This window comes from Nomascus leucogenys, chromosome 2 (assembly GCF_006542625.1).
Source record: "Nomascus leucogenys isolate Asia chromosome 2, Asia_NLE_v1, whole genome shotgun sequence".
Lineage (NCBI taxonomy): Eukaryota > Metazoa > Chordata > Mammalia > Primates > Hylobatidae > Nomascus > Nomascus leucogenys.
Window position 1 is genome coordinate 121,249,001 of NC_044382.1, and position 12,778 is coordinate 121,261,778.

Genomic DNA, 12,778 nt, shown 5'->3' on the forward strand with positions numbered 1-12,778 from the left:
CATCAAAAGTGCTCCCAATCAAGCATGAAAATAAATTAGATTTTGGTTTAACCACGATTAGAGTCACATCACCAAGAAATAAAGTAACAGAGTTACCTAATCCAACAGACCAGCCTGACTTCCTGGCTACTTTCCACAAGCCCCTCTTGCTAAAGCCCTCTCCTAAAACTCCTCTTTGAAGACTGTGAAATCACACGTTGGTGGAAAACTGTAACTCTTCAAATGTCACAGACATAATTCTTAACTCTGTGCCTGCCTGACATTGCTAGTCAGGCCAAAAGTAGAGTTGCTGGGTATCAGCCTGTGAAAAGTAGCCTGGCCCCACAAAGCATCACAATGCTTCTTATACTTGGGCACTCTGGAGGAGCCTTCTGGGCTTGGGCAGAGCCCATTTACTTTCTGTGAAGAGGCTATTCACCCTTGGGCTGTATTTTATACTCACTCTCACTCCTTCTGGAAATACCAAGGCGTGAGTACTGTGCAAAGCTCCAATATGGAGAAAATAAAAAATGGACAAAGGAGAAGAGGACTAAGGGATTGATAATCCAGAATATGCAAGGAAACCCTGTAACTCAACATCAGCAAAAGCCAAACCAGATTTAAAAATAGGCAAAGGACTTGAACAGATATTTTTCCAAAGAAAAAGTATAAATGGCCAATAAACATGTGAAGAGATGTTCAGCATCACTAACCATGAGGGAAATGCAAATCAAAACCACAATGAGATACCACTTCACAGCCATTAGGATAGCTACAATCAAAAATATGAAATTTTTTAAAAAGAAACAGAAAAGAACAAGTGTTATCAAGGATGCGGAGAAATTTTAAAGGAGAGGCTTGACCAGTCACTCCCTGTCAACACACAGCAGCTAGCAAACCAGCCAAAGAGTAAGCTCATCTCATTAGTCCCGCCCAAAACAGAATGGCGTACTGTACCTGCTAGGCTCCAACAATCTTTGTCGATAAAAGCCTGTTGAGAGCAGACAATTACAACATACCCCAAAACCACAGCTAAAGCTAAAAATAAATTCTTATTACTAATTACAGTTGATCATTGAACAACACTGGTTTGAACTCCAAATGTTTGATCCACTTACATGTGTAAACTTAGCATCTGCCACCTGGGACAGCAAGACCAAACCTCCCTCTTCCTCCTCCTCAACTCTACATGAAGATGATGAGGATGAAGACTTTTATGATGATCCACTGCATGAATAATCAATATATTTTCTCTTCCTTATGATTTTCTTAATAACATTTTCTTTCCTTCAACTTACTTTAGGACTACAGTATATAATACATGTACCATATAAAATGTGTTAATTGACTTATGTTATCGGTAAGGCTTCTGGTCAACAGTAGGCTATCAGCAATTGCGTTTTTGAGGAGTCTAAAGTTATGCACAGCCTGGGTGACATGGCAAAATCCCATCTCTACAGAAAATACAAAAATTAGCCAGATGTCTTGGCATGTGCCTCTAGTCCCAGCTACTCGGGAGGCTGAGGTGGGAGGATCACTTGAGCCCAGCAGGTAGAGGCTGCAGACTGCACTAATGTACTCCAGTCTGCAAAAGGGAATTCTACTGCAGGGGTGGGGGCAGATTGGTGTTTCTATGCCAGCACGGTTTAAGGGTCAACTGTATTTTGATAGTGTGATCTGTAATAATGTTGTATGTAGATATGATTTACTGAAGAATTAAACTTTCTCCTTTTAAAATAATTACAGAATATTCCAAAACACATACCTTAATGTAAATATCCTGTAACACAGAAACAGAGGAAGTTGAGACAGAAGAGAAAAAAATATCCCTGGGAATTAGAAAAATAAAATCCCAGTACTACATTTCCCCTTTTGCCACTAGCAAGCCTTCTTCAGGCCTCAGTTTCTTTATCAGTCATGCAAATGGTTAGGACAAGATATCACTTAAGTCAAATATATGCTTAATAGCACCACCCAACAGAAGCACTTCCTTTGTCTGATTCCATGTTTGCCAGGCAATTTTCTGGTCATAATCTGACTGCCAAGTAGTTTTTCAACAGGAAATAAGTGTCGGCATTCCAGTCTCCTTGTAGTTATATTTGCTATAAATCAATAAATTAATATTAAAGTTCATAAAAATAAAGTCTGATTCTAAATAGCTGAAGGAAATGGGTCCAAGTGACAGTGAAAGGTAGTTTTCAGTTTTTCTAATTCAAAACCCACCTATATTCTACATCATCAGCATCCATCCGTACTGAACCATCAATCAAGGGAACGCAATTTTCAAATCATTCTTGGCCACTGTCCATGCCACTCATTTTTTTAAACCACTCCTTTTTAGGGGAAAATGAATTCACATACTCTGAAGATGTCAAAAAAATAATTACAGTGTATTTTTATGGTACATAATAATTACTTCTGATTACAGAAAATGACACAATTTGAAAGTTTGGGAATATACACAGGCTTCAAAGGCGGGAAGCCAAAGGAGAGGCATCTGACGATGGATCACTCTGCCCTCTTCTGAAAATACCTTCTTTAACTGGCTTTCAGAACACAGCTTTCCTGGCGTTTTCTTTGCTAATGCCTCCTCTTCCCTACATCTCCCCCTGCCCACCCCGCCCCCCACCTCCACAAAATATGAAAAGAATAAGAAAGTAAAACAAATTCAGGCCTGTGTTCAAAACTCTCCAGGGAGATCCAGATACTCTTCCAGGGCTTATGAAGCCCTAGGTGATCTGAACTGTTTTCTTGGACCTCATCTCCTTCCACTCTCCTCCTGCTCACTCTGCTCCCAGTCATTGCTGCCTTGCTACTCCTGAAACATAGCAAGAGTGCCCTGGGCTCTGCACCTTGGCCCTCACTCTTCCTTTCTGCCTGAAACGATTGTCCCCCATCTTCACATGGCTGTGTCCCTCATTTCACAGACTCCCACAGCGAAGTCTTCCCTGATCACTCAAACAGCATCCCTCCCCATTTCACTCCCTGAGAGCTTTTTCTTTACAGCGCATATCACCACTAAACATTTGTGTATTGTCTATGTATCTGTGTAGGATGCATAGAACAGGGAATACATCAGTTTTGTTTGTTGCTGTATCCCCAGTCTTCCAATAGCATCTGACATGTAGAAGGCACATAATATTTGTTGACTGAATATGTGAACGGGTACAAGATAATAAATTACAGTCAAAATGACCCAACTAAATTCCACCGAATGGGTACTTTAACCAAAATAGAAAAGGAGTTAATCCAACACATCTGTCACAGTAAAATGGCAACTGGGATTTGGCCCAAACAGCAACTTCAAAGTCTGTTGATATCCTCTCTACCACATATTGACTAGCTGCTGGCAATATAGTGATCAACTTTACTCTGTCTCTGCCTTCAAAGACCTCATGGTCTCCCCAAAGAGAACACAGATAAGGGAAGGAACAACTAACCTGGAGACACTGGGGGCCGCTGGGAGAAGAGCAAGAAGAGTCTAAGAGTGCTGTGTGTTCTGTGGACAAGTTCACACAACCCATAGGAAAACAGGAACAAGGAATTACTCCCACTCTCACCACGTAACCAGTCAGAGGCCTCCATTCCTTTTCTAATTGCAAGGCAATCTTTTCCCTAGTTGGCATTCTTCCTTTGACAACTGCTTCAGTATTTCTCACAACCCCAGCTGAAGTTAACTGACATGTGCACACACATTGAGGTTTCATGAAACTTTCTGTTCTCAAATAATCACACACCACAGACTTTGGTTTAAGATACATTTCCACCTCTGGCCCCATATGTCCTATGCGCGTTCCAGGCACTGATCAAATCTCATGACAAGGGATCTGCTCAAAATATTCCACCAACCAAAACATCAGGTAGCCTTCACCACACAAATTTCCCAGTTCAATGGGCTTTTTTATTGCTTATTTACAAAGTTAACAAACTAACATACGGTTTTTTGTATGGCAATTGGAATTAATAGCTGCTAATTATGGATTTTTTTCCCTAAAAGACTTTCTCAAGGTTTAAGGTCTTTGCTGAATTTAAGAAATATCTTGAAAGATTCATACATGCAAAGTGCTTTACAACCTTATTCACTTCTGTGGCAATGAAAACCCTTGAAAAGGTTTCCTCTTTCCTCTCTGTACTGATTTTGGCTGTTTCTGGTCAACAAGAGAAAAAGGACATTCACTAGAAAGACAGGGTATCTCTGTAGTTCCAGTAAATATTTACTCTATAAATTGAACTTCTGTTTATCTGTGTAATCCACATTACTTGCTTTTTTCTTTTTTTCACTCCCAAGAATGAAAGATATCACTGTTGGGAATCCAGGCAGATATATGGGGGAGGCAAGAGGGTTCAAAAAAATAATTAGTACAATTTATCTCCGCTATGACATCCCCTCACCAATGTAAATAATCCAAGTCCTAACTAATATCTATCAATTCTTGTCTTCTTTGGCTTGTCTGATTTTATAACCTTGGCAACACAAACCCCTCTCTCAGAATCTAGAGATGGCTTAAAATATAATTTTCATTTTCTGTAATTTGATTCCCTGGATCAAGAACTAACTTTGAAATCTTCATCAACAACTTCTTTTTTTTGAGACAGAGTCTCGCTCTGTTGCCCAGGCTGGAGTGCAGTGGTGCGATCTCGGCTCACTGCAACCTCCGCCTCCTGGGTTCAAGCGATTCTCTGTTCAGCCTCCCGAGTAGCTGGGATTACAAGTGCCCACCACCATGCCTGGCTAACTTTTGTATTTTTAGTAGAGACGGAGTTTCACCATCTTGGCCAGGCTGGTCTTGAACTCCTGACCTCGTGATCCACCTGCCTCAGCCTCCCAAAGTGCTGGCATTACAGGCATGAGCCACCAAGCCCAGCCCATCAACAGCTTCTTAATTTTGCTATAAATGCAGGTTTGATCTCCCAGTTGCAGCCCCACCTGGAAGAAAGCCTTCCTCATGACTTGCATTGGGTAAATCAGCTAGGCAGCTATTACAACTGCACACTTGACTTTATTTCCTGAGTACCACCATGACATTCCCTACTCTAGATAAGTGTGCCCACTCACTCAGGGTTGTGGCATCTCCAATTGGTAGCAACTACCTCTAAGGCACTTCCTTAAGATAAGTCTTGGAACTTAAAAACTTCCCAATTGGTCAAAGCACTTCCTCAGAATCAAGCTTCTCTCCCTGCTTCCAGGTCTGTGGCCATCCCAGTTCTGATCACCTACCTGGTCTTCGAGTAACTTCTCTGTTCATATCACATGTTCTCCTTTTTCTTGTCTTCCACCTGGTTCCAGCCACATGAACCATCTCTGTGGCTTGATCTACTTCACCTTATCCACCGTGTTTGACTCAGGACCTCGATGTCATGTTCAGCATGTGCCTCTGCAAGACCTGGCTGTCAGCCGCTGCCTTGACATGCAGCCGTGGTCACTAACTTCACTGGGCCCCCTTGGCTTTCTCCCCAACCCTCGGCACTCTGCAGCCCCACAGTGATTTGGCCAACTGTAGAAGGAACTTAAAGCCCTGCCTGCAGGGGTGGGAAAGCCCTAATTCTTAAGATATTTAAAGCTTTATTCTTCTCTTTCTGGCACCTCAAATATTGTAACATCAATCTCTGAAATGCCTCTGAACACACAGGTAGTGGGTCACAGGTTGTAATATTCCACCTTCCTTGCAGCGAAAAAAAAATAGAAGCTTCCCTCCCAACCCCCACTGAATGAGGATCACAACTATTCCTTATCGACACATCTGCTTTTAGGGCTCTGGAAAGTCAATGCTTTGAATTCCTCCACCACTTGGAGGCTATGGCAGTGACTATATCCCTTTACTCTAATCATATCATTTCTATCAAAGTATCTGGGTATTGTATAGGGATTACAATACAAATCAAGTTAAACAGGCTTATTAAATAGAATACTCCCTCCTTGGAACATGTGATCAAAAGCTGAGGGCAGTAACAGAAGCTAATGAAAGGAATTAATGCACACATGGTGGAGCTCTGGAGAAAGACTACCTGGGCACAAATCTTGACTCCACCTTTTACAGTCTGTGTAGTTTCGATATGCTTTTCCCCCTTCTTATGCCGTAATTTCTACACCTGTAACATGGGCATAACAGAAGGCACCTCAGAGTTTTTGACAAGCATGTCAATATCTGGGAAGTGCTTAGAAAATGTGATTCAGAGTTATTACAAACCACAAAATGAATAGCTATAAAGCAAAACAAAACAAAAAACTAAAAACCATCGCCAGGCATTGGGAATTAAGAAATCAGGGTTTTAAGGTAGGGTGCGGTGGTTCATGCCTGTAATCCCAGCACTTTGGGAGGCTGAAGTAGGTGGATCACAAGGTCAGGAGTTCGAGACCAGCCTGACCAACATGGTGAAACTCTGTCTCCACCAAAAATACCAAAATTAGCCGGGAGTGGTGGCATGTGCCTGTAATCCCAGCTACTTGGGAGGCTGAGGCAGGAGAATCGCTTGAACCCGGGAGGCAGGCTGCAGTGAGCCGAGACTGCACCACTGCACTCTAGCCTGGGTAACAGAGGGAGGCTCCATCTCAAAAAAAAAAAAAGGAAAAAAGAAAGAAATCAGAGTTTTGGACAAGGCTCTGTCATTTTGTGGCTTCTGGAGTGGGTTTAAATTGGTTGCAAATTCTTTGTGACACCCCTCTTCGAGAGGTGTTTTCTACTTACTTCTTTAACCTTAATCTAGGTTGGGAAAACAGCTGTTTTGACCAAAAGAACACACAGAAATGATCCTGTGCCCATTTCAGTTCCATATTTTAAGAGAACGGGCACCTTTACCTCCTCTTTCTTGGAACCCAGCTGCCATGCTAAGAGGAAGCCCAAGCCACATAGGGATGCCCATGTTGAAGAAAATTGAGCTGATCTCCCAGTTCACAGGTAACATTAGTTTGCCATTCATATGATTAAGCCATCTTGGAAGTAGATCCTCTTGCTCTAGTCACTGACACAAGTCTTCCCCCCAACTCTGCCCAAACTGCAAATCCACGAGTAAGTAAGATGGTTATTTTCAGCCTCTAAATTTTGGCGCAGTTTGTTGGATTCTGCACCAGGTCTTGACCCTGCTCTTCTTATGCTTACGCTAATGCTATGGCTAAGACAGACATTCAACAGCTCATTACATTGAAATGTGATTTTCTAAAGACAGAGAAGTATAAAGAGGCAAAAAAGGGTGTGTGAATACTAGGTTATCTTTCAGGCCCCTTCCAATGCTGATATTTTATAATTAATTTGATGATGAAGAATAACACAGCTGTGAGACAGCCACTTGGAGATAGTCACATAAGATAATCTAGGTAGAGAACAACTTTCTTCTATATAATTCTCCTTCTTAATTAGAGCATCAATGAAAAGGTGGCATTTCAGGAGTGACTCAAAACACAAATGGTGAAAGCATGAAGAGTTGCCTCTACGGCCTAATTCAGAAGTGGAATGATCTGATACAAAATGCTTTGAATGAAGATCTAAGAAGAAAGTAAGGGAAATATGATTTCCAGGGGCATCCAATGTTTCCAAGTAAATAGTGATGCAGAATTTTGTCTGTCCATTGTTTAAATAATGTTTAAAAGGTAAAGAGTTTAAGTTGATTGCTTTATACAAATTCTTTGAGTAACAATATTTTTTCATCTCCAGAGGTTATTATTGCCAAGGGACAATTTTTTTAAAAATAAATTTTTATTTTTGTACATAAATAGGCAACTGTCTACCAGGCAACCAGATCAAGCAGACAACTACTCTACAAGAATGAGTAAAGTCAAGTTTTACCCTAATATTGCTAAACCTTAAGATATCTTCCTTCCAGGTACCTGGGATTATTTAACAAGATTAAACTACATACTGGCCCCACAAATTTTACCAACACCAACAGAGCTAACTGCTGATCTAAAAGTCATGACCACGAAGAATATGCCAGAGCTGTCCCTTGACAGATTTCGGGAGAATTTAATGCCGCTTAAAGTGTGGCCATTCGGCTTCTTGATCATGGGGGGAGGGGTTGAATTCAAACATTTAATTTTTGCAATGCTTTTCATTTGCCTGATGTTGAAGTCCTTCCTTAATCTCAATTAAAAAAAAAATCCCTTCAAATGTTTATGACAGAAACAGCTATAGCCAAGAAAAAAGAACAAATCACTAGTTTATCCGTCTACAATTTCCTTTCGTATTTCTGTTGTTACTGCTATGAATTCCTTTGCTTTCAAAAAAACGTTCAGACTTGACATAAGCCATTTATGGTCAATAAATACATAAAAATATGTTTGAATGTTCATAGAGCCAATTTTACTAACTGCTGTAATCAACTAAGGATCTTAAATAGCTATTGCTCAAACTAAAGATACAAAAGGAACACACTCATGAATTTCCTGTTTTCCATCTTGAAGTACTCACATATGCAAAACACCTCATGCCCAACACCCATCCCTAGGTCTCCTAATTCTGTATCCCTCACACACAAATCCTTCCTATCTCCCTAGTATCCAAGCATTCTTGGAGTACTAGGCACAGAGGCCAACACCTCAGAGGTTGACCAAAGCTTGCTGCTGTCACTAACAGGATCAGCAGATTACAACCAGAAATTGATTAAACTCACTCTCTAGTTCAGGATGTTACAGAGTCAGTGTCAACATTACTGTCAAAGAGTCAATGACTCCCGTGGCTAGGGGACCCTTACAAAAGGAGTAAGCCCACAAGTCAACACCAACGAGAGGCATTTTGTTTATGATACCAAGGATAACGGCAGGTCTTTTCAGAGTTCTTCCTGCTCCTGGAATGCCTAGTAAACATCAGGCTGAATCTGACCCCACAGTGACCTCTAGACAGCATTGAGGCTCCTGGGCAATCAGAGAGATGGCACTAAAGGGGCCCTGAGGGGTTTTATTAGCTCTGCTTCCAGGTGAGGAGGACTCAACCATCAAAAGTGAATGGCAACTTTGCCCTACAAGATATTAAGCGAAAACTAGTGTTTAAGAGAAAAATGACAGGGAATAGAAACTCTATACCAAAGATCTAATGTGAGAAAAACAAACGAATTGTATTTGAATCTATGGATACTGCTCTGTGGATATTAGAAAAATGGTAAATACTAAAGTTATTGCCCATGTTAAACTGAACTGAGATTTAGGGTCCACAAGGTATGAACCACACACTGTCTTGCCTTACAAATTATCTTTACACATATTCTAACTTAAAATATGTACAAGCCGAGGCAGGTGGATCCCTTTAGGCCAGGAGTTTGAGACCAGCCTGGCCAACACAGCGAAACCTCATCTCTACTAAAAATATAAAAAAATTACCTGAGCTAATTTAAGAGAACGGGCACCTTTACCTCCTCTTTCTTGGAACCCAGCTGCCATGCTAAGAGGAAGCCCAAGCCACATAGGGATGCCCATGTTGAAGAAAATTGAGCTGATCTCCCAGTTCACAGGCAACATTAGTTTGCCATTCATATGATTAAGCCATCTTGGAAGTAGATCCTCTTGCTCTAGTCACTGACACAAGTCTTCCTTGTGGTGGCACATGCCTGTAATCCCAGCTACTCGGGAGACTGAGGTAAGAGAATCGCTTGAACCCGGGAGGCAGAGGTTGCAGTGAGCCGAGATTGCACCACTGCACTCCAGCATAGGTGACAGAGTGCGACTCTGTCTCCAAAAAATAAATAAATAAAAATTTAAAAAATATGTGCAAAAAGTAAAAATAACTACCATTCAACCTGCAGGATAACTAACATTGATTGGAAAGAGGTACAACTAAATCATGGAACCTAAAACTGGCTCGAAAGAAAGCAAAAAATGAAGGAGCAGACACCGATGACCAGAAAAGAACATCTGGTAAAGGATATAGTTGAGGAAGGAACTTATTTCCTTAGGAACAATATTATGTCATATACTGCTCAAATATTTTTCCAGCCAATGGAGGGACTACAAAGCACTCTCAACTCTCATTTGCCTACAAGCTTTATAGGGATTACTTAAAGAGTGGATACAACTAGGCAAAAAAATGGGTGATTTTATGTGGCACCTGAGTGTCATGTTCTCTGCTCACCCAATGTGCTCAAGGACGTGCCAATAGGACTAAAGTCAATTCACATCTCTTCCTTCACTCAGGGTTCTAGTCCCCCTCCTCCTAAGTCTGCGATTCATTTAAACAAAGGTTACTGGACAGCACTCTGCTGCATAGAAACATTGTGAAGGGCCTGGCAAAGAGTCTCTGCAAAAGAAGTGCCTTCAGTTTTGGGGTTTTCAATGACCTTAGAAGATCACCAAAGGCTTCTCCTGAAACAGGGTTAGTGATGGAGCAGGGCCCTGGGTTCTAGTTCAGATTTGAGACCGTTAATTATAAAATTGACAAAAGCCACTTAAATCCTCATGCCTCCTCCCTCACCTCCCATTTTTAAGTTCTCACTCTCAGCATTTCTTGAGTCTTCTACATCACAGGGGCAACAGCCGTAAGGATTAGCAAATGCTCTACTTCATTCAGCCAGCACCTCAAAATGCTATTTCAAACCGGAGCAGGAACAGCACAGCAGCAGCATGACACTTAAGAGCACCAGGCAGGGCCCAATAGCATTCACCAGCCCGACGGCAGACCTCCTAGGTTTCCCCCAACCCCATTTAATCCCCCCTCTTTCCCATCACCAGGTGTTCCCTCACACACACACCCCCAGGGGCTCCATCCCTTCATTTTTCCCTTCACCACTGGTAGTCTGACATCACCATTATCTGCCTTCCGGCTGCTTTTACACTGTTTTCCTTTTCTTACTCTTTCCTCTCTTCAGCCATACTCAAGAAACGCAGACTACTTATGCTACTTTTGCCCCCATAAATGGCTCAGTGATAGTACCAAGAGGGAAACCCACAGACAGCAAGTCTCTAGCTGTAGACACTAAGCACACAGACTTCCTCTTCTTTTCAGCACCCAGTTCTACGGGCTGCTCAACACCACTTTTCAGATATTCAAAGCTTTGAGGGATGTGCCCGAAGCATCCCTAAAGTCATGAAAAAAGATGGCTTTGGGCATCTTACCGCTCACATATTTGCATAGTGTTTGATGTAGCTTTAATTTCAAAGCTGGTCTCAAACACTCAAGTGGATAGTTTACAGTGGGAGCCCAGGAATTGCAAATGCGCTTGCCTCAAAGACTCAGGAGTCCAGACCCGGGCAGGAAATAAAGTTCTAAAGCGGCTTTGAAGTGCTTCCTCCCCAGACCCCTCCCCAGCGCAGGTCATTCATCTCAGCCTAGGGAAGAGACCACCTTGCCTGAACGTAGCCAAATGCATCGCACGTGGGAGCCAAGTGGGAGATGAAATAATTCAATGCGTCCTCCTCACCCCCCCCCCCCCACCAAATTAGTTACCATCGGCTAAAACTCATCGGGAATGTCCGTGTATTTTACCGACCAGGGAAATAAAATGGTGTATATAAATTAGTGGAAGCGGGTGGGAAGGAACAGGGGATGCAGACTGTCGTGAGTAAACCGCCTCGCGGCTTGGTGAGAGGTTTCTTTTTTAAGCCACTCATTTCAGACTGAAATATCAAGCCAGTTCAGGTCATTTCCTGAGTAGCACTACAAGTTAAAACAAGATCCAGAAAATCTATTAATCTTCAGCTGCGCTGCCTCCAGACTGGGAGCACAGGAGGATAGGGTGTAGGGCTGTGGGGAGGTCGAGGGGAGGGGGATTTGTGGAAAAGCAAACGCCCGAGAAACCCTAGCTCCCGACCTCAGCTGTTTCTTACCTCACTCAGCTCGGCCGAGGAGTCGTTTCCATATTTCATGGCAACTCCAGAATTCATGATGCACTTTTCAGAGCTGGGCTCTCAGTCCCCCAGGTGTCGGAGCTTAAGAGTTGGACTTCACAGGCTCAATATCCACTGCTTGGTCCCTTCTGCCACATTTTAGTCTAGACAGCCATTTTCACCCAGGACAGTTGCGAAGCGCAAACGGAGGATGCAGGCACTCTTAAAAGGAGCAGCCGTGGCTCGCGTTTCACGGACGAGCCATTGCTGCAGGAGGCTTGGTGGCGCGGCGCGCTCGCAGCTGCGGAAGCAGCGGAGCCAGCGCGGGGACCCTCCCGCGCACACCCAGCGCCCCGTTCCGGGGCAGTGCCACCCTGGGCGCCGCCTCGCCACTCCTACGGTGCCTCGCCGCCCCCCATTACCAGGATGGAGGGCACCTCCCAGCACAAGCCGACACCCTAGAGGGCACCGGCGAGCTTCCGAAAAAACTAGGGCGGTGGGGCGAGGAAGATCCGCGCCTCGGATTCCAGAGAAGGAAAGAAAGCTGGAAGGAGCCGGAGCGGAGCTGCACTTCACGCCGAAGTTTCCCCCTTTGAATCGTCTGGAGTTGTAAGTGGTTTCTGATTAAACACAGCTGTCTAGCTGCTGGCCACGGGGTGCGCGGAGGAGGCGGGGCTAGAGGGAGAAAAGGGTGGGGGCGAGTAGCCTGGAGGCCGAGCAGAGGAGACCGTGCTGGGAGAGCAGAGCAGGCATCCTTCCAGTTCTCTGCAATAGTAATTAAGGACCCGAGTCCAGGAGGGGGAGAAGAAACAGGAAAAGCCGCCTGAATAATCGTGTAGGAAATTAAAAAAAAAAAAAAAAAAAAAAAAAACTTCCCTCATAGGGGCCGCTTTCCATGATTTAATAAGGTCAAGACAAACCTAAACACTGTACATCAGACAGCGCGGTGCACTTCTCACGGAACATTAAGATTTTACAAGGGTGCAGGGCAGTCATTTTCCCTGATCAGTCTAAAGGGAAACTGATCAACACTACGGGTGTAAATTCACTGTC

The 12,778-nt window shown here is 43.3% G+C and overlaps 1 protein-coding gene across 1 annotated transcript in view; it reads right to left on the minus strand.

The window, feature by feature from the left end:
* The window catches only part of MCC (MCC regulator of WNT signaling pathway), a 275,349-nt gene extending 263,015 nt beyond the window's left edge, over positions 1–12,334 (minus strand). Inside the window, exon 1 of the mRNA XM_030817748.1 lies at positions 11,726–12,334. Within this exon, the coding sequence (XP_030673608.1) occupies positions 11,726–11,782 (57 nt within the window). The 5' untranslated portion in view covers positions 11,783–12,334. The remainder of the gene's footprint in view (positions 1–11,725) is intronic.
* Positions 12,335–12,778: the final 444 nt, after the last annotated feature.